This window comes from Danio rerio, chromosome 23 (genome assembly GCF_052040795.2).
Source record: "Danio rerio strain M-AB ecotype USA chromosome 23, GRCz13ab, whole genome shotgun sequence".
NCBI classification, from domain to species: Eukaryota; Metazoa; Chordata; class Actinopteri; order Cypriniformes; family Danionidae; genus Danio; species Danio rerio.
In genome coordinates this window covers 46115001-46137965 of record NC_141043.1, presented here as the reverse complement: position 1 = coordinate 46137965, position 22965 = coordinate 46115001, and the positions used below count along the sequence as shown (strand labels likewise).

Below are 22965 nucleotides of genomic sequence, written 5' to 3'. Positions count from 1 at the left end.
CAGTAAATAATATTAGACTAGATATTCTTCAAGACACTTCTATACAGCTTAAAGTGACATTTAAAGGCTTAACTAGGTTAACTAGGCAGGGTAATTGGGCAAGTTATTGTATAACGATGGTTTGTTCTGTAGACTTTCGAAAAAAATAAATAGGTTAAAGAGGGTAATAATATGGACCTTAAAATGGGTTTTAAAAAATTAAAACAGCTTTTATTCTTGCCGAAATAAAACAAGAAAAAAGTGGGCTACTAATTTTGACTTCAACTGCATATGTGACCTTTAAGATGTGGGCCTGTCGTATAGAAAGTAGTATTTGTATGCCTCTGAAGTGGAATGATGTAATGGATAGTGAGTAAAGCCAAACGAAGATTGTAGAAATTAAATTGTTGCTCAATAGGTGGCGATAAAAACCCATCTGAATGTCTGTCACTGTATTTTTTATGTTTAATTGGGCTAATCATTTTTGATTGAAGTCTTTATATGCAGGTTATTCAATCATTAACTAAAAATGAGATTGAAAAATATATATAATATATATAGATATATATATTTTACACTGATCTATATTACAAACAATGTTAACAATTATCTATAAAGATAAATTAATTATAATTATCTATAAAGATCTAAAACGCAAATAAACTCTTCTGAAGACAATATTTCCTAGAAAGATCATCCCCAAGTGTAATAATGAGCACTGCTGTTGTGGTTAATAATGAAGTAAAATACAACAAACCAGACAAGTGCTGCACGGACAAATCAAATGGGTTCAGAAAGTCATGTTACAAGAATGCAAGTCATTATTTTGGATATTATTTGACTGTTTCTTGAGATTGAATCCTCATAAAGTTCATAAAGTTCTCAGAAAGTTTCTTATGATTATGACTTGCAAATTGTATATATATTTAACGGCATGATCTTTTAACTTGCGTCCAATCCCGGCTAACTTCCGGAAAGGCACAGTAGCCAATAGCGTTAGAGATAACAAGTAAACCAAGTCAACCAAGTAATCTGCTCACGGTTCACTTCTCCTCGCGCGCAAACATCACCGCTGCGCTCGATTTATATTGCCATTGATTTGCCGCCATAGATTTGCCGCCATACTTCACCACATCATTCTGTGTTCACACTGAACATTTTCCTGTTTTTTTTTTTTTAGGTAAAGTCTTAAATTTTCATTTTAGAGGACTTAAAAAGGTCTTAAAAGGTCTTAAATTTTCTGTTAAAAAATGTGCAGATACCCTGTTACTATGTCTCATCATTTAGTAACATGCTATTTTTCCTCTTCAAGGAACTTCATCATAATTTTAGAGCGTGCATCTTTTGGTTTTTGGGTTTGTTTGTTCAGCGTGACTGTGAATGTTGTTGGTTTAGTTGTGATATTTTTGTCGTCTCCAGTAAATGAGTGAGAGTGTGTGTGTGTGTGTCTGACTGTAGGTGTGAGGTTTGTGAGTCTGCGGTCAGACACTCAGGCTGTTGTTTTTCTGCTTTACTGTAGAAGAAGATGAGATCACGCTGTTATTTCTCCACATGATTATAGCTGCGGCTCTGAGGGAGTTTCCCTGACCAGACTGAGCCTTCATTTAACTCTGAGCATCAACATCTTCAACTTCCGCTCTGATTTATTTAAGGGCTCCCATTTTATATGGAGAAGCGGGCATATTTTGCACTTTTGAACTCAGAGATTTTGATGTAATAATGATGACATACTGTGACATTCTGAATATTAATGGATTTTAACATTTTTCATTTTGTTACAATCAAAAATCCTTTTATTTGATACTATTATTATTCCGTTTTTTATTTTTTATGCTATTTATAAATTAGTTTTATATTTAATACAATTTTTAAGATTCAAAGTATATCCAATGCTAGTTTTATTTTGATACTATTTTAACATTTGTTTTTATTTTGATACTATTTTAACATTTGTTTATATTTTGATTATATTTTAACATTTGTTTTTATTTTGATATTTTACCATTTGTTTATATTTTAATTATATTTTAACATTTGTTTAGATTTTAATTCAATTTTAACATTTGTTTTTATTTAGATATTTTAACATTTGTTTTTATTTTGATATTTTACCATTTGTTTATATTTTGATTATATTTTAACATTTGTTTTTATTTTGATATTTTACCATTTGTTTTTATTTTGATTTTTTTACCATTTGTTTATATTTTAATTATATTTTAACATTTGTTTAGATTTTAATTCAATTTTAACATTTGTTTTTATTTAGATATTTTAACATTTGTTTTTATTTTGATATTTTACCATTTGTTTATATTTTAATTATATTTTAACATTTGTTTAGATTTTAATTCAATTTTAACATTTGTTTTTATTTAGATATTTTAACATTTGTTTTTATTTTGATATTTTACCATTTGTTTATATTTTGATTATATTTTAACATTTGTTTTTATTTTGATATTTTACCATTTGTTTATATTTTAATTATATTTTAACATTTGTTTAGATTTTAATTCAATTTTAACATTTGTTTTTATTTAGATATTTTAACATTTGTTTTTATTTTGATATTTTACCATTTGTTTATATTTTAATTATATTTTAACATTTGTTTAGATTTTAATTCAATTTTAACATTTGTTTTTATTTAGATATTTTAACATTTGTTTTTATTTTGATATTTTACCATTTGTTTATATTTTAATTATATTTTAACATTTGTTTAGATTTTAATTCAATTTTAACATTTGTTTTTATTTAGATATTTTAACATTTGTTTATATTTTGATTATATTTTAACATTTGTTTTTATTTTGATAATATTTTAACATTTGTTTATATTTTGATTATATTGTTGATACTATTTTTACATTTGTCTTTATTTCTATAGTAATTTCAACTTTTCTTTTTTATTTTAATACTATTTTTACATTTGTTATTATTTCGATAGTATTTTTACTTAGTTTTAGGTTATTTTTTTCTTTTGACATTGTAATGGCAATCCATAAAAACTGGATTGATTTGATTCATAAAAAAATATTATTAATTGATTAATGTTTTCGAAAATAATTGTAATAAAAATGGAGGTTTGATTGATTGATATCAATTGATCATACAATTGATTGATATCAACACCCTCATCTCTTATGCAGAGACTTCAACCAATTACAGCAGACTTCATTTACACAGCCTGTAGGAAATCATCATACCCTGTGAATATCTCTACCTTTACCCACATTGCACCCTGCTTTCAAAAGACCTTTGGGATAAAGTTCAGATTAGGAAAAGGCAAAGAAAACATTTCAGAGGCTGGAAAAGTGATTTGATTTCAGGCTGAATGACAAATAAAGTCATTATTTCAAATGGGTTTGATGAATTTCTATAGACTTTTTTCTATATTGCTGCATGGAGGGCATCATATCGACTAGCACCTTTTGGTAGGATGCTTAAAGCTTCCACAAGATGCCGTCTGACAGTGTAAAATGCCTCCCAGCGGTTGATTATCATTCCCATTAGATTGATTAAAAAAGAACATTAGTCCAGGAGGTGGCGCTGATCAACATCAGTATTAGTTCAAAGACGTTAAAAGCAATTAAAATATATAAAAACTATTTCAAAGCTGACGCTTTATACTTATCAAGCTGCCGAAAGTTTGGAGAATCCTCCCTAAACATGCATGCAAAGCATACTGGGTAATTTTGCGTTCTATGAAAAAGTCTATAGCAGGGGTCTCCAAACTCAGTCCTGGAGGGTGGGTGTCCTGCATATTTTAGTTCCAACCCCAATCAAACACACCTGAACCAGCTAATCAAGCTCATTCTTAGTATACTAGACTTCCCGGCAGGTGTGTTGGAGGAAGTTGGAGCTAAACCATGCTGGACACCGGCCCTCCAGGACCGAGTTTGGACACCTCTGGTCTATAGGTGCTGTACATAATAATCAGATGTCTGCTGGTCAGTAATACTTGTGTTGTGTGTCCGTCTTTCAGGGCAGGGGCAGACAGGTAGTGGCTCCGGCCTTGCTGAGAAGGAACAGTTTCACTCCTCTGTCCAGTCAGGATCAGGTGAAGCGGCCGAGGCTCTTCAGCGTGGGAAACCCGCCGCGGATAACAAGCGCACCTGCTTTATCAACAACACGATTCCCACAGACACGGGAGAGCGAAGAGCTGAGCGAGAGCCAGGTCTGAACTGTGTGTGTGTGTGTGTGTGTGTGTGTGTGTGTGTGTGTGTGTGTGTGTGTGTGTGCCCGCCTTGTATTTCTCAAGTTATGGGGACCAAATCTCCTCTCAAGTATGCAATGCAAAAGTGCACTTGTAGAACTTCAGATGCAGTGGCCTATGGGAGAAATGACTAGGAATGAGAAAACGGTCAAACTACTACAGTGTTTTTGACTATACATAAAATGAAGAATACTATAATAATACAAATCAGTTTGCAACATCAAGCAGCATAACGAGCTGTTTTAATGGCTAAATATCAACGGAAGTGAATGACAGCAGAAGTCTCAATCTAAGAAGATTCCAGTGGCGGCGTCCGCTCAAATGAGACCAATAGAAATGTCAGCCATTAAACACCTTGAAGGGAATTTAAAAAGTTTGGTCCTCATAAAGAAAAAGGCTCATAAATCACACAGAAATAAGTATTTTGATCATGTAAAAATGCAGATTGTTTACTGTGAGTGTTGAGTTTTAGAATAGGGTTGAGGTACAGGTATTGAATATACAGTATGTACAGTACAGCTGTACGTGTGTCTGTGTGTGGAACATCAGCTTTCATACACGCACACATGCAATGAGAATGCATAGTCCTGCAGAAGGCATATTGATGACTGAAACTAAAGTTATTTGAAAGATTTTTATTTTATTTTTTTAATGGAAGAAACTATATTAATATGCACGAATAATATGATAATGATCTAATAATTTATTTTCTGATTTACTTAATTACTTTTTATTTACTTGCTTGCTTATTAGCTTACTTTTAAATTATTATTTTTAAACTATTTAGATATTTAGTTGCTTGCTTATTCATTTATGCAGTTGTTTATTTTTCTTTTTTATTAACCCATTTACTTGCTTATCGGCTTAATTTTGGTTTGTTTATTGTTTGTGTTATTTTACTTAGTTTTTTTGCATTAGTGTGCTTATTTTTTTTAAATATAATATAGACAATATTAGTTTACTTTTGTTTATAGTACTTATAGTATCACTTGTTTGTATTTATTTACTTTCTTAAAGTACTTTCTTTTTATTTCTATTTATTTATTTACTTGATACTTTTTAGGTATTTTCTTAATGAACTGCTTGCCTTTTTATTTCTATTTATTTATTTATTTATTTGATCCTTTTTAGTTTTTTCTTAATTACTTGCCTTTTTATTTATTTATTTAATGAATTATTTTTTAGCTATTTTCTTAATTACTTGCTTTTGTATTTGTATTTATATGTTTATTTATTTAATTACTTGATGGTTTTTATGTACTTTCTTAATTAATTACTTGCATTTTTACTTTTTATTTGTATTTATTTATCTACTTGATCCTTTTTTAAGGCATGTTCTTAATGAATTACTTGCATTTTTTTATTAGTATTTATTTATTTTCTTTTAGGTATTTTCTTAAATAATTACTTGCCTGTTTATTTGTATTTATTTTTTCATTGATTTACTTGAACTTTTTTTTTTTTTAGGTATTTCCTTAATTGCTTGCCTTTTTATTTGTATTTATTGATAATTTTTTAGGTGTTTTCTTAATTAATTAATTTTTGTTTAAATTTATTTATTTATTGGTTTATTTTGATCCTGTTTTAGGTATTTCCTTAATTACCTTAATTACCTTTTTATTTCTATTTATTTTTTTATTTAAATGGTCTTTTTTTACGTATTTTCTTAACTGCTTGCCTTTTTATTCGTATTTATTTATTTACTTAATCCTTTTGAGGTATTTTCTTAATGAATTACTTGCATTTTTATTTGTATTTATTTACTTGACCTTTTTTTAGGTATTTTCTTAATTACTTTTTTTTATTTGTATTTATTTATTTGTTTTTGTTTGTTTATTTACTTGATCCTTTTCTTAGGTATTTTCTTAATTAATCACTTTTTATTTGTATTTCTTTATTTAATTGATCCTTTTTAGGTGTTTTCTTAATTACTTGTCTTTTTATTTGTATTAATTAATTAATTAATTAATTAATGTATTTTTTGTTTAGTAGTAGTATTAAGTAGTACTAAGAACTTTATTGTCATTCACTTCACATTCATTACTTTGAGCATTGGCTCTACATTTCCAATAGAAATAACCCTAAACAATAAATAGTATAATTAAAAAAAAAAAATTTGTATAAATCAATTACTTTTCTTGTTTGTTCACTTAGTAAATAAATAAAAAAAATGTAATTGTCTTTTTTTTTAATGGTCTAAGTTTCTTTGAGTGGAGTTTCTTTAAGTGTTGTTTATGCATCGACACCTAACAAATATCATTTATTTTCTCTCTCCAACAGGAGTTACTGAACTGCTTCAGCCCATCAGACTCAAAAGAGGTCATCCAAGAGTGACGACACAAACAAAAACACAACTTACACAAGTGACGCCCATCAGAAATTAAACCGGTTTCCTCCAGACATGACTCAACTCTCTCTCCGTCCGCCCTTCAATCTTCATCCGTCCACAAAATGCTGGAAAATACGGTAAAACCATGCCAGGCACATGTGAGTTATTCAATATACACTCCATTAATCTGCTGATTGACAGCCTGTGCAACCAATAAGGGCCAATTAAGTGGGTGTGGCTTGTTCCGGTTAATCTGATTGGCCCTCCAGAATCTTGAAAAGCACTGCTATTGATTAATGTGACTTTTTTGTTTTCATAATAGCCAAATTTGACTGGATATAAGTGTAAATATGTGTTTTATTCTATCAGTTATTCATCTGTAATGCTATTTTTATGTTTATAGACTTAATGTTGCGCTCTTGAATGTTTTATCGAATATAACGAATGTGAAATGAAGAAGTTATAAAAGTTATGTTCTGCTGTTTTATGTTCAGACTGGAGTATCAGGGTAAAAAGCCTATAAGTTGATTGTTTAAGCTGTTGTAAATGAGTGTGACCTTTAATATTCTTCTTTAAAACAAAACGCACGCTCTGAAGCATTAATTATAGAGCTTTATTAACGTCTTTAATTGCGTTACGGATGATCTACACTTTAAAAATAATATCTGTTAGTGAACAGTTTCCGTATATTGTGATTCACAAAAGGTATTTATGTTTATGAATTGCTTCATGGGATGAAATGTTGTCACGATACTGGAATTTGATACCAATTGGTACTGAGATTTTAAAAGTGTCCATTTCCCGCTAACACTTGAGCGCTGTTGAGCTCATTCTTAAACGGCGCTGATTTGCCATTGTGTTCACATGCTCAACAGAAAGGACTGTGATTGGCCGTGAAGGTCTTCAGTTCACCAAACTCACTGCTATTTATTGAGTGTAACTACAGATACAGGGACACTGGAGCGTTTTAAAGCCACGAAGATCAGCTGATCTGTCTATGAGCTGACATTAGAGCGATCCGCTGATGAATCGACTGATATTTGCAGCTTTAAAACACTCCAGTGTCCGTATATCTGTGCTTACACTCAGTGAGTGTGTCCAATGTTAGCAGGAAATGGACGTGTTTAAAATTTTACTATCGATTGGTACTGACAAACACTCTAGTGGGATATTGATCTCTGCTCTGTTGACTTTTGATGTAGAAAATTTAACTCTACAGTGACTTTTATTGACATTTTAGTAGTTTCAAATAATAATGCAATGTATAAGGTATAATATAGAGCGAAATAAGTCTGTTAAATAACAGAAAATGCACTGGCAGTTTATTGCAAGGTGTTTGTAGCGTAATATACAACACCAACCCAGACAATATAGCACTTAAAACTATGAAAAGTGTTCATAAAGTCACTTTTTAAGGATGAAAGATGATGTGAAGAAAATAAAAGTCTCATACTGCAATTCAAAAGCAGAAATAAACTTGGAAAAATAAAAACGTGAATCACAAAATATGGAAAACTGCATATTTACGGATTTTTTAAGTGTTTAAGTACACTTAAAACTACTGAGAACATCGCAACTCCTACTTTACTGTATTACTTTTCACATTTTAGCGTCTGTTAATAGTTATGAAAAGCTATTTATAAGGACTTTTATTTTGCATCAGATCTAGTAGGATGTTTTTAAATGGTGTTGTAAATGGTTTCATGAATATAAATGTATGTTCTTGTTGTCTGAATTTTGCATTACAAGTTTTTTGGATGCACAGAGTATGTTGTTTAAGTGTTTAATACTCTTAAAGGGACTCAGAATTAATGTTTTGCTGTTCATTTGGAAATTGCTATTACTTGCCGTTTCTCCAGAAGAACTTTAAAGTGGGTTTTTAGCCGGAACTGTGGCGCTTGCTGATTCATATAATGCATTTTAATGGCTAACAGGCCCTTTGAGAGTCTATTAAATAAATGATGAATTCTTATAAAGTGAAATGATCGTTCTGTGGATTAAACTGAATATTATTTACAATTTTACCAAATATTTCTCTTCAAAAGACCTCATATTTATCATCAGGAGACAAAACTTTGTATTATTTTGTCTTTAGAATTAATAGTTATAGAATAATTATTAGCTCTGCATTGAAATTTTTATTTGTGAGATACTAGTATTCAGCTTAAAGTGACATTTAAAGGCATAATAATAACAACAACAACAATAATAATAATAATAATGATAATAATTGGCTTATAATATTGACTATAGCAGATTTTACGTTTTTTGTTTCTTTTTTGTATTTATTATTTTATTTTTTAATCCAGCCAAACTAAAACAAATAAGAATTTCTCCAGAACACACATACTATTTTTATTTGCTCTATTAAACTTAACTTTATACGTAATATTTGGAAAATAATTAAGAATTTTTAGTTTTGCCTTTACAGTTAAAGAAAATTATTGTTAATTATTATTTTTCAAATATATCCCAAGGGCTGTTTTGCACATTTTTAAACAATAAAAGTTTAATTTTGAACCAATTTTTTATTTTAAATTTAAGACATTTCTAATTCCTAATCAATTATATAAGCTTTTTGAGCATCCAAAAATAAATAAATGATGAATTCTCATGAAGTGAAGCAACTGGCCTGTGCATTAAACTGAACATTATTTATAATATTACCAAATATTTCTCTTCAAAAGACCTCAGATTTATCATCAGGAGCCACAATTACTATTATTATTTTTTTGTCTTTACTGTGAAAGAAAATGATTATTAGTTCTCCTGTGAAATGTTTATTATATATATATATATATATATATATATATATATATATATATATATATATATATATATATATATATATATATATATATATATATAAACAACATGCATAACAGTAAATAAATAAAGTAAATAACAACTATAAATAAAAGATAGATAGAAAGGAACGGATCAGTGGTAAGGAGTGACAAATTTCTAGTAATTTTCAGTTTTCTTTTGTCTTTGTCATGATGACAGTACATCATATTTTACAAGTTATTTTGTGAGATACTAAAATTCTATTTAAAGTGACTTTTGAAGAAATAATAATAATTGTTATTATTATTATTGGCTAATTATATTGACCATAGTCAATTTTACGTTTGTGTTTTTGTATTTATTTCTTTTATTTCTTTTTTTATTTTTAGCCAAAGTAGAAGAAGTAAGAGTTTTTCCAGAACAAAAAAAAAATTTATTTGCTCTATTTAATTATTTAATTCACATTTCATAGGAGGGCTAATCATTTTATCTTCAAATATATACTACTGGTCAATATATATATATATATATATATATATATATATATATATATATATATATATATATATATATATATATATATATATATATATATATATATATTTTTTTTTTTTAAGAGAATTATTCTGTTCATCAAGGCGGCATTTATTAAATGAAAAAAAATTATAAAAAATAAATATAAATTTAAAGTGAAATATTTATTAAAATTTTTAATTACTACTTTCTTATTTTATGTGTTTTAAATTGACTACAATTATATTACTCCAGTCATTACTGCTTTTTTTTTTACTATTACAACAACAATAATAATAATAATAATAATCAATATTAGAGTGATTTCTGAAGGATCATGTGTCTCTGAAGACTGGAGTAATAAAGCTGAAAATTCATCTTAAAAATCACTGGAATAAATGATCAAAATAAATTATAAGCTACTTTTAAAGTTATTTATAGTTCAATAACATTTCACAATTTTACAAATTTTACTGTATCTTAGATTAAATAAATGCAGCTTTGGTAGAGTAGGTTTAAAAGCTTATTTTAAAAGATTTAACAATCCTACTGACCCCAAACAATTGACCAGCAGTGTACTTTGTAATCGTTTTTTTTTTAACTAAAGTTCCAGTTGCTGTTGATTTGGATTTGTATGAACCACCAAAGACTGTTTTAGCTAAAAAAAAAAAAAAAAAAAAAAATTTATGTTTTATTGAAGAAAAATCTATTAAATCTTGTATGTCCCGAGCAATTTTTATTTCTATGCGAACTGTCAGAGTTTGTTGTGCTCAATCAAAAGTCTGCACTGTTGCTTCTTTCAGCATCTCATCATTTCACTGCAAATATAAATGTGTTAATATGATTTAATGTGATCAGATCTGTAAGTGCCTTTTGCTTCACGACCAAAGTTTGACCAAATACAATGAATTCCCTGTCAGTTCAGATCAGAATGACTGAAATGACAAGAATAAAGAGCTTAATTTTTACCTGAATGTATTAGAAAATAAGCACTGCGTTCTGGTCTCATTGAGAAATCAATAACATCACAACATTAGCATCAGTGGTGTTTCATGCTAATCTGTTCAAAACACATTTGTGATTTTAATAAATCAGTCTGTGATGCAAAAACAGATATTTTCTGTCTTTTCTGTGTATATTAGCTGTCAAAATATGCATTATTGCGTCAATATTTTTCAACATTTAATTATTTTTTGGTCATTTAATTTTAAGGTTTAATATTTGCTTTATTAAAGGTGCTGTATGTAAGTTTTTGACTCTTTTAAAGCATAAAAATACCGTGTTAATAAGATATTTAAGAAACATGCTCAGTGAACATTCTTGTTTATCTGAAAAACAATGCTGAAGACAGATATTCTGCTTTGAAAATGTGCGTTACGTGGTATTTTGGTCTTTTAACCCGCCCAATGCCAGTTTAGCCAATTATATCTCAGCACCCCGGGTTGCCTTGGTGGAAAACAGCATATTTCATTCATTCATTCAGTCAGGAAGGCTCTCAAAGTGTGCTCCGTGACTGAAATGCGACCTCCGGTGGACCAGTAGCAGACTCCGAAATGAGATGCAGATTCAGAGTTCCACATGAGGTGGTTATTAATTAGCAAAAACAGGGTGTCCACGGGGTCTTAAAGTATTAAAGGTTGATAAATTAATTTAGAGAAATTTAAGACCCTTTAAAAGTATTAAATTCTTTAATGCTGAGTTGTAAGGTATTAAATATTGTATTATTTATGATTATATAATGTGTAGTTGTATGCCAGCATTTAATCTGCAACTAGTGGTATGTTACGTAGTTTATGAAATCGATAAAGTACTTCTAGATTTGACATCACACTGCTTTGTTTACTGCATTAACAATGTTATTTTCTGCATTTTTAAGGGCAACATCTGCTGGATTTGCGTCTTTTTATAGTATATGAATAATGTTTTAGTTTAGGATTAGTTTCTTACAATCAGTATTTAGTAAATATACTGTAGATTCAATTCAGCTTTGTTTGTATAGCGCTTTTACAATGTTGATTGTGTCAAAGCAGCTTCACATAAATGGTCATAGTAACTGGATCAGGGTAGTTTAGGTTGGTTCAGTTTTTAGTGTTTAAGTTCAGTTCAGTTTAGCTCAGTTCAGTGTGGTTTGAAGTCATTATTGAGAGTCCAAACACTGAAGAGCAAATTCATCGATGAGTAGCTTTTCGGATCCTGAACCATGCAAGCCAGTGGCGACAGCGGAGGGGAAAAAAACTTCACCAATAGGAGAGTGAAGAAAAAAAACTTGAGAGAACCAGACTCAGTTCGGCACGACCATTTTAATTTCTCCGCTGGCCAAAAGTCTTGTGCAGAGCTGCAGTCTCAGCAGTGGAGGCTGAAAGCTGGCCTCAGCGAATTTGTCAACGAAGTTAAAATGTCGCCAATGTTAACGGTTGAAAGCAAAAAGGGTGATGAGTTTTAAAATGCATGAATAGTCTTTAAAAAGGTCTTAACATATATTCACTCTCTGATTCCTAAATATACCCTGAATAATATAAATATAACGATTGTAAACAGGTGAGCAGGTTGCATTGTAACCCGTGTCCTAACAAGACGCTGCGTGACGAGATATGCAGTGAGGAGCAGTTTGGCTGTTACATCAGACGAAACACGACAGAAATTTTACTACAGCTATTCAGTAGCACAGAATAGTGCACCCACTGCACTCCAGCAAAATGGTAAGCTTTATAATCTCATTCCTTCATTTTCTTGTCGGCTTAGTCCCTTTATTAATCCAGGGTCGCCACAGCGGAATGAACCACCAATTTATCCAGCAAGTTTTTACGCAGCGGATGCAAGATTGAACCAATCTTTGGGAAACATCTACACACACATACTCATACACATTTAGCCTACCTGTGGGTACCTGTAGACTGTGGGGGAAACCGAAGCACCCGGAGAAAACCCACGCGAACGCAGGGAGAACATGCAAACTCCACACAGAAACGCCTACTGAGCCGAAGATTGAACCAGTCGCTTTTAACACATGAGAGAGGGTTCTTTTGCTGTGCTCATGTTTCAGGAGGTGTGGCTCTAGACGGCAGGGGAGGGACTGTGATTCAGAGATTTATGCTAAGCTGTTAGCATTGTGGAAGATCACCTACTGCACCTAGTGGTTGGGCACAACCCAAATAAAATAATGCTAGTCAAAAGGATAAGGGTTGGCTCTCTATATGATTTGATTTGATATTGATTTGAAATTGGCTCTTGTGTGACTCTGGTGAATCAAATATAATTGATTGAAAGCATTGAGAGAGACATGTTTGAGTATGTTTACAGTACTGTCAAATATAAGACTGCTCAAAAAAAATCTAGAAAGGGTTTTGCTATTTTGGTGAAAACAAATGTTGACATCGCTCACATGCAAACAAGATATTTTTTCCTTTTTAAATATATTAGCAATCAAAATGTGCAATTTTACAGTAAGCATGCAGGTATTATTTACCCTTTTTTAATTCATAATGCTTTTAGTTCACTCTTTGGTGGAAATGTGCTCAAATAAATCTAAATGTCAAGTGAAAAACATGTGGTGATATAAACTTCTTTTATTATGCTGAAGGCTGAAGCTGTGGGATGTTTTATGGAAACATCGAGGCATCGCCTTGAATCTGGACACAACATTGGCCGGGTTTATTCACACTGCTCTGGAAAATCCAAAATAATCCTTTTTGTGTGCATAATATTTTGTAGCTTGACCTTAAATAACACAGACTAAAATAGGAAAGTCATTAATATAAAAAAACTGATGATTAATGGATGGAAAGATAAACATTGGCATTTGGTCTGATTAGCGGATGTTGAGTTCTGGAGGAAATCACTCTTGTTATTATTCTGTCATTTCCTGTTATTTTGATCCAATCACATTCAAGGCTAAACCAGCATCAATGTTAAAATATTCTCATTTTTGCCTCCACAGTAAACATTCGGCAGATTGATCAGGGAAGGGCGACAGAAACTGTGACGGCATTAATAAAACACTCCACCCTGACAGATGGAGAAACCTGTGTGTCTTTCTGAAGGTGGGGTTTTCTCTCAGTGTTTTGTCTGTGAATGTGTTCATGCTTTGTTTTACCAGCATTGTCATGGATCTTACTGGATCTCCTTACTGTTACTGAGATTGTTATAATAACAATAATACTGATCAAGCCGCATCTGATGTTTGTGCTTCTGATTTATCAAGAATGTCGCTAATCTGCATTTGTGAAGCCAAAATATCTCAAGGGCTGTGAATGTTTAGGCTGGAGCTTTCTTTTATTTTAGCATAATGGAGGCACTGTTGGAGTTTTTATTAGTTGTTTGAGATGGTTTATGTTTTATATTGTATTTAAATAATTAAAAATAATATATAAAAAAATCATTAAAAGTAATATATTTATTTTTTATATATTATCAATTAATTATCATTCATTTATTCATTTTCTTCCGACTTAGTTACTTATATATCAGGGGTCACCACAGCGGAATGAACCGCCAACTATTCCAGCATATGTTTTACACAGTGGATGCCCTTCCAGCCACAAACCAGTACTAGGAAACACCCATACACACTCAAATTCACACACATACACACACTAATACACCACAGCCAATATAGTTTACACTATTCCCCTATAGCGCATGTGTTTGGACTTGTGGGGTAAACCGGAGCACCCAGAGGAAACCCACGCCAACACAGGGAGAACATGCAAACTCCACACAGAAATGCCAACTGACCCAGCCGAGGCTCGAACCAGCGACCTTCTTGCTGTGAGGCAATCGTGCTACCCAATGTGTCACCGTGACGCCCTTAAAATAATATATTTAATAACAACATATCAATTAATTATCATAAATTTATTCATTTTCCTTCAGCTTAGTCTCTTATTTATTAGGGGTCACCACAGCGGAATGAACCACCAACTATTCCAATATATGTTTTACACAGTGGACGCCCTTTCAGCCGCAACCCAGTACTGGGAAACACACATACACACACACACACATGAGGAAACCCATGCCAACACGGGGAGAACATGCAAACTCCACACAGAAATGCTAACTGACCCAACCGGGACTCGAACCAGCGGCCTTCTTGCTGTGAGGCGACAGTGCTAACCGCTGAGCCACCGTGCCGCCAATATATTTCAATTCATTTTCTTTATTTCTTAGTTTTTTTTATGATGTTATTTTTTGTTAACTATGAAGTGTGTAGTTTGTATCTCTAGTTGGAATTGGCTTATATTTTATATTAATTATTTTTGTGTTTATTTACTTCAGTTGTTTTTGTTTCTTTGTTTGGTTTGATGAAATGTGGATATTCCAGGTTTACATTTATTTAAGTTTTTGTTTAGTACATTAAGTTGAATGAAATGACACATGACAACTGTGTATTTACTTGGCAACTATAGCTGGACTAAAATAAGTTTATTATTATTATTATTATTATATGTTTATTATATGCTCTATTTCAGATTTTTTTGCCACTCTTTGGTATTTATTAATGACTAAAATTTATTTATTAAATAAAACCAGACCAAAACTATTATTTCAGCTGTGAATTATTTGAATTACTTTTATTTTAGCTGTGAAATGTTTAAGAACTTGGATCGAGTCCATATTTTTTTTTCTCTTCCTGTCTCTTATTCGTTCATTTTCTTTTCAACTAAGTCCCTTTATTAGTCTGGGGTCGCCGCAGCGAAATGAACCGCCAACTTATCCAGCACATGTTTTATGCAGCGGATGCCCTTTCAGCTGCAGCCCATCTCTGAGGTAACATCCATACACACTCATTCACACCCATACACTACGGACAACTTACACTACCCAATTCACCTATACTGCATGTCTTTGGACTGTGGGGGAAACCCATGCGAAAGTGGGGGGAAGGAGCAAACGCCACACAGAAATGCCAACTAACGCAGCCAAGGCTCGAACCAACGACCTTCTTGCTGTTAGGCGACAGCACTACCTACCGTGTCACCAAATCGACATTAATTACAATATTACATACTAAATATTATAAAACTGTTATTTTAATTTAATAATCTTTATATAATTTTATGTCTATATAGTATGGATATATTTGAGGTTTTGTTTACTACATTATGATACACAGAATTAATTTTAAAAGTATTCACTTGCCAACTAGCTGAAATAAAACATGTTTTAGTTTAACGTTTTAATTTAGTTATTTTATCCGCTTGTTAAGTGTGACGTCACGCGAAGCGGCTTCCGGGTCCTAGCGCTCTATTCATCTGAATGGGGAGACTCATGAAATGGTAATAATAAACGTTTACAAAGCGATTTAAGGCTTTCGAAAATCACGATTGCAGTATATATGTCCAAGCCTAATATCGATGGCCAGAAAGTGATATTTTTTTTATAAATTGTTACATTTTTGGTATTTGTTATGCAGCAAGCCCAGAGATTGTTGTGTACAGTATGATTTTATGTAAAATTTACTTTAATGTGTGATAGGAATAAAACGCGATCATAAACGAATGATTTCTCCACTCAAATGAATGGCAGTTTGGACCCGGAAACAGTATTACATACGTCACCAACAAATCACCACTTAACAAGCGGATTTTGTCCACCTTTTTTTCTTTATATTTGTTTGTTTACATTTTTTTTTTGGGGGGGGGGGGGGGGGGTTAAATGTGAAAATGCACAGATGTATTGGTAGTTTGAATTAGTTTATATTATTATTTTTTTATTATTGCATTTAACTTAGTCAAGTGTGTCTATTATAGTATTTTGTTTGTTTTAGCTGTGGTTTAGTACATCAAGGTAAATCAAATAAGCGTGACAAATCTACTTGCCAACTAGCTGAAATAAACCATGACTTAGATGTTTTATTTTAGTTCATTTTCTTTTTTTTTTTTTCTTTTTTTTACTTTTTTATGATTTCGTTTTTGGTTAACTATGCCATTTCACAATACACTAACAGTCAGACACAACATAATCCAGAAAGCATAAAATAAAAAAAAAATTGAATTAAATATAAAAAAATAAATAATTTACTGAGAAATGTGTAGACTCCACAACTCGATATATGCCTAATTAATCCCACCTATAATTAGTAACAAGTCAGCATTACTGATATAAAAATCTGATATAAAAAATACTGATATAAAACTGATATAAAAAATAATAATTGGGTTCCAGATTTAAAAAAAATATGTTTAGTTTGCTTGCCATCCCATATCGCATTTCTTCCATGGGCTACACATAACTTGTGTAAGCTCTTAACCCAGGTTTTAAAGACAGGCACATCATTTGACTCCTAATTTTGTAAAATTATTTTAACTATGCTTTTAGATGTATTTTAAATTACTTTATTCTATCTTTCATTCATTCATTCATTTTCTTTTCCGCTTAGTCCCTTTATTAATCACAGCGGAATGAATCGCCAACTTATCCAGCTCATGTTTCACGCAGCGGATGCTCTTCCAGCTGCAACTCATCACTGGAAAACATCCATACATACTTATTCACACTCATACACTATACGGACAATTTAGCCTACCCAATTCACCTGTACTGCATGTGTTTGGACTGTGGGGGAAACCGGAGCACCCGGAGGAAACCTACGCGAAAACAGGGAGAACATGCAAACTCCACATAGAAATGCCAACCGACGCAGCCAAGGCTCAAATCAACGACCTTCTTGCTGTAAGGCGACAGCACTACCCTGCACCACTGCATCGTCTTATCTTATACGTTTTTATTTAATTCAGCTGCATGTTTGTTACTTTGCTTTGTTGAAATATGTCTCAAGTATTTATAATTGTATTTGAGTTTTACTCAAGAACATCGTCAAACTAAATGAACGTTAAACATATTTACTTGACATATAGCTGAAATAAATAATAATAATAATAAGTGCAGTTTATTCAAGATATTTTTCCCCATTTTATTTATTTTCTTTTTTTGGGGGGGAGTAAATTAACTGAAACTATTTTTTTGCATCATCAAATCTTATAAATGTAATTTTACTTAATTTTTTTAGCTATAAACTGTTTGAAGTTGGATCGAGTCCATCATTTTTTTTCTCTCTCTCTAAATTATTATTTTACCATCTTATCCTCAAAGATACATCCTGTGATTTATGTTGACGTGATAATTCTCCACATGAAAAAAAGTCCTGCTGACATTATTAAAGCATGTTTGAGCTTGTTTTAATGACATGTTTGAAAACATGTTCAACATCTCAACTTCTGCTACCAAAGATAGACTAGTTTCACTAAGATTTAAACCAAAGCAAATACATCATAAAATGTTTATTTTCCTCATTTAAAATATTAAATATATTTACAGATTGATTTTTTTTTTTATCTCATAACTCTGTGGTGAGTTGTTATGGAAAATATAAACAGATGTTTTAATATAATGTTTACATACACTCACCGGCCACTTTATTAGGTACACCTTTCCAACTGCTCATTAATGAAAATAATCAGCCAATCACATGGCAGCAACTCAATGCATTTAGGCATGTCGACATGGTCAAGACGATCTGCTGCAGTTTAAACCAAGCATCAGAATGGGGAAGAAACAGGATTTAAGTGACATGGAACATGGTTGGTGCCAGATGGGCTGGTCTGAGTATTTCAGAAACTTCAGATCTACCGGGATTTTCATGCACAACCATCTCTAGGGTTTACAGAGAATGAAAAAGAGAGAATATCCAGTGAGCGGCAGTTCTGTGGGTGCAAATGGCCAGACTGGTTCCAGCTAATTGAAAGGCAACAGTAATTCAAATAAGCACTCGTTACAACTGAGGTCTGCAGAAGAGCATCTCTGAACACGTCCAAACTTGAGGCAGATGGGCTACAGCAAAAAAAGACCACACCGCGTGCCGCTCCTGTCAGCTAAGAACAGGAAACTGAGGCTACAATTCACACAGGCTCACCAAAACTGGACAATAGAAGATTGGAGAAACGTTGCCTGGGTTGATGAGTCTCCATTTCTGCTGACACATTCAGATGGTCGGGTCAGAATTTGGCGTCAACAACATAAAAGCATGGATCCACCCTGCCTTGTATGAAAGGTTCAGGCTGGTGGTGGTGGTGTAATGGTGTGGGGAATATTTCTTGGCACACTTTGGGCCCATTAGTACCAATTGAGCATCGTGTCAACACCACAGCCTACCTGAGTATTGTTGCTGACCATGTCCATCTCTTTATGACCACAGTGTACTCATCATCTGATGGCTACCTTCAGCAGGATAACGCACCATGTCATAAAGCGCGAATCATCTCAGACTGGTTTCTTGAACATGACAGATGAGTTCAGTGTACTCAAATGGCCTCCACAGTCACCAGATCTCAATCCAATAGAGCACAATCCAATAGAGCACCTTTGGGGTGTGGTGGAACGGTAGATTCACATCATGGATGTGCAGCCGACAAATCTGCAGCAACTGTGTGATGCTATCATGTCAATATGGAGAAAAATCTCTACGGAATATTTCCAGTATCTTGTTGAATCTTAAGGATTAAGGCAGTTCTGAAGGCAAAAGGGGGTTCAACCCGGTACTAATAAGGTGTACCTAATAAACTGGCCGGTGAGTGTATACTTTTCACTGTGAATTTTTGTTTTAAGAGTTAATGTCACATGCATAATGCTAGAATTGCTCATGCATATGTTGGTTGACGTGTAATTATTATTGTTATTATTATTATTAATATTATTATAGAAGCACAAATTAAGATAAAAGTGTAGAGAAAGCATGAATTAGACTACAAACCACACGGCTTGAAGCCTGACGTGTATGATGTGTAATAGATTATAAAGTCGTTCAGTGTGTACTGTTAGACGTTATGATAGATCTGAGTAGTCCTTGGGCATTATGATTTAGATAAACGTACATGCAGTATGGTGCACTGTGATAAAGAGTTAAAAACATTCATCTGCCAATCATTTTTACAGCACAAGAGTGATTTTGACCAACATAGAAAGTGCTTTAAATGCTATTAAATGTGTGCTTCAGTCTTTCAAATAACTTATCCATTAATAAAATGTTTGAATATGAGTAATAAAGTCCCATAATCATTTAGTGTAACATTGATTGATTTGTTCATTTTCGTCCATTTTAGTCTCTGTTTCAGAGGTTGCCACAGCGGAATGAACTGCCAACTATTCCAGCATATGTTTTATACAGCGGATGCCCTTCCAGCTGCAATCCCGTACTGGGAAACACCCATTCACATCCACACACATGCACTAAGGCCAATTTAGTTAATCCAATTCACCATGTGTTTGGACTGTGGGGGAAACCGGAGCACCAGGAGGAAACCCACGCCAACACGGGGAGAACATGCAAACTCCACACAGAAATGCCAACTGCTTGAAGGATAGCAGAAAAAGTAGCAGAATTTTGGGCAATATTTTTGGACATCTTAACTATTAAAACAAAGTGATTTCTACTAATAGGGTTACTAATAATTATTAATATATTATTTATTATCACTACCTGATTAACCCTGGTCTGGGTTAATCAATTGGAGAAAAAATGTGCACATTAATCCATAAAGTGCAAAAATATCAGTGTCAAATATACCTATAATATTTCATGTTTGTTTACACTTTCAGTGATTTCCTTGTCGGCATCAGTCGTGATGAAAACAACGCGAGTTCATTCTACGTTTTTTTAAAGGGCACCTACTTTTCAAGCTGTTTGGACAGACGTGTGTAGGTGTAGTGTATAGACAGTCATATTGGGGTGATATAAACACATAATTTAAACAACATAAAATTTAACACAAAAATTAACAACATAAAAACGGTGGACCAATTGGAGCGGTTTTGGATATAGGTGAATTGAATAAGCTAAATTGGCAGTATAGTGTATGAATGAGTGTGAATGCTAGTGTGTATGGGTATTTCCCAGTGTTGGGTTGCTGCTGGAAGGGCATCCGCTGTGTAAAACATGCGCTGGATAAGTTGGCGGTTCATTCTGCTGTGGCGACCCCTGATTAAGAAAGGTGAATTTTGCATTTGTAAAACAATTTAAGGTAAACGAACAAATAAATAAAAATGTTGAAGCCTTGCCAACTGAATGTAACCCTGTTAACAAATAATCTTTCAAGAGTTCACACTTAGATACTGTTTGACAACTTGTTAGCAAGTTAGCTGGTTTGGCATGCTGTCCCGGGAGAGAACCCTGAGCTCGGAGATAGTTGAGCCCTGGGCTCCCGCCAGGTCCATAAAGCATGTGAAGGGAGTACGAGGTCAGGTGTTCTCGAGAGCTCCCCTCGGCAAAAGAGGAAAGGAGGAAAAGGGGTGGATGGGGGGTTTCTTCGGAAAACGAAGATAAGGGAGTAGATCTTAGCTAGGTTATTTAAAGTGAGTTTGGATCGATCCGATTGGCTAGCCAATGAGTGTAGATGAGTGGCCAGCTGCAGTCAATCATATCACGTGCTCCTCTCGAAATTAGTTTGTGAAACTTCATTTAAAGACACTGCAGATGAAATATTGTGGTTTCAATTTTCATACTGAAGTTTTTTGTACTTTGCGTGAATGGATTTGGTGGAATATTAAGTTTAATTTAAAAGAATATATTGCTGTTTACATCCAAGAAAATAGTCAAAATAATAACAAAATGTCCATATTTTAGTGTATTATTGCTGAAATATGCTACTGTAATATTAACTAGTGAATCGATAAAATACTTTAGTTTTTACTGCGGTAAACTTAGCATAACAAACTTAATTGTAAAAAACTAACGTTGCTTTGTTTATATTAATGTTACTACAGTTGCTTTAATACCATAGCAACTATACACTTACAACAACAGATCAATTCAAGTACATTACTAGTGTATGTTTAAAAAAAAAAAACAAATGTACTATAGTATTTTGTCATTTAGAAACTTTTGAGAACTGTCAAATATAGGCAGCTAATAACTATTAGAGCAATTGCTGGCAAAAAGAATTAGCTAATTAGTTAGCCTTAGAAAAACGTAGGTTTCCGTTCTAACCAGACACCATTTTCATTATTTATTTCAATTCGGTCGTTGAATTCGGATATTATTTGCGTAAATGAGTCTTTACTGAAGATTTACTCTGGCTTTGAGGGCAGGGTTTGAGCTCATGACGAGAGCAGGCGTGTTTTTAAACTGCGTGTGTGAGTATGTGAGGGTAAGTTATTTGTTTTACCTCAGACCTGCTTCACTCCTGCAGACTGTCGGCTGTGAATATGGCGACTGTTTGGAGGAATGCGCTCGTACTTGTTTTTGTGCACCTTGTAGGTGAGTAACTTTTACTTTTAACATTAAATAAATGTCATATATGTGGCAAACCTGATCGATAAGCAAAACTCGATGTGGCAAGTCATGTGGCACGTCGTGTGTTTGTGTTATTATGATTCTGACACACTCGACCGTTATTCCCGCCACAAATAACGTTATATTCATATACTTTAACAGCGAAATGATGACTTGTAATTTTTCTAACTATGTATTTGAGTAAGTTTAGTTTCAGACTAAGGTTAAAGTTAATTTATAGTAAATAATGTTGCTATTAAAGTTTTTTTTAACCATTTAACGTAACCTGTATAGTAAGGTACAGTATATTATTGTATATAAGTTAACGTTAATATAACGTTAGTAGCCATTTACAACTCTGTTGATGTAGTATTAACTATGTTGAACTGATAAACTGCAATAAATACTGTAGTATGCTTTAGTTTTTATTGCAGTAAACTGGTCTTTTGAATTTATATAACGTTAGTAATAGAAAACTTGGATAAGTTGTGTTATACAGCTGTTGTATTGACATAAACTATATAATTGCCACATAATAATTCAGAATAAGTACTTTCTTAAATGGTTCAATTATATTGTTATATGTATTTAATGTAATGCAGTATTTAGTGCTACTGGAAATGCTGTTGATTCATGAATTGACATTGAGCTACTAAGATTAAGTCTAATAAAGGTGGAGGTGTTATCGTGTGCATACCTGACAGATTTGTTTTGTTAACCACATGGCTAAAATAGATCTCTTTCCATCTAGTCATACATTGCATAATATTGCTACTTTTACACACTGCAAAGATGTTTTTCTTGTTTAGTTTTTTTTGTGTGTGTTTATTTTCAGTACAAATATATTTTCAGAAAAATGTGTATTTT

At 32.4% G+C, this 22965-nt stretch overlaps 2 protein-coding genes and 1 long non-coding RNA gene across 12 annotated transcripts in view; 2 read left to right on the top strand and 1 right to left on the bottom strand.

Moving 5' to 3' along the window:
• Nucleotides 1-8512, top strand: part of pfkfb2a (6-phosphofructo-2-kinase/fructose-2,6-biphosphatase 2a) — a 45255-nt gene extending 36743 nt beyond the window's left edge. For 7 of the 8 annotated variants that reach the window (XR_015522730.1, XM_087305410.1, XM_087305407.1 and 4 more), the window contains 2 exons: nucleotides 3971-4162; nucleotides 6482-8512. Coding sequence is in view for 7 of the 8 variants with exons in the window: in XM_087305410.1 (XP_087161536.1) it covers nucleotides 3971-4162; nucleotides 6482-6535 (246 nt within the window). In the remaining variant the exon portion in view is untranslated. 8 annotated transcript variants of the gene reach the window in all.
• LOC147831380 (uncharacterized) lies at nucleotides 4135-22128 on the bottom strand. The gene is made up of 3 exons (XR_015524099.1): nucleotides 21992-22128; nucleotides 6561-6655; nucleotides 4135-4316 (listed from the first exon to the last, which is right to left on the bottom strand). It is a non-coding gene; the product is annotated as an uncharacterized LOC147831380 (long non-coding RNA).
• The window catches only part of si:ch73-217n20.1, a 28161-nt gene continuing 26799 nt past the window's right edge, over nucleotides 21604-22965 (top strand). For 2 of the 3 annotated variants that reach the window (XM_087307758.1, XM_087307759.1), the window contains exon 1: nucleotides 21995-22083. In XM_087307758.1, the coding sequence (XP_087163884.1) occupies nucleotides 22032-22083 (52 nt within the window). In that variant the 5' untranslated portion in view covers nucleotides 21995-22031. Of the gene's footprint in view, nucleotides 21974-21994; nucleotides 22084-22965 lie in introns of those variants that run through there. The other variant, XM_087307760.1, reaches the window with a different exon arrangement.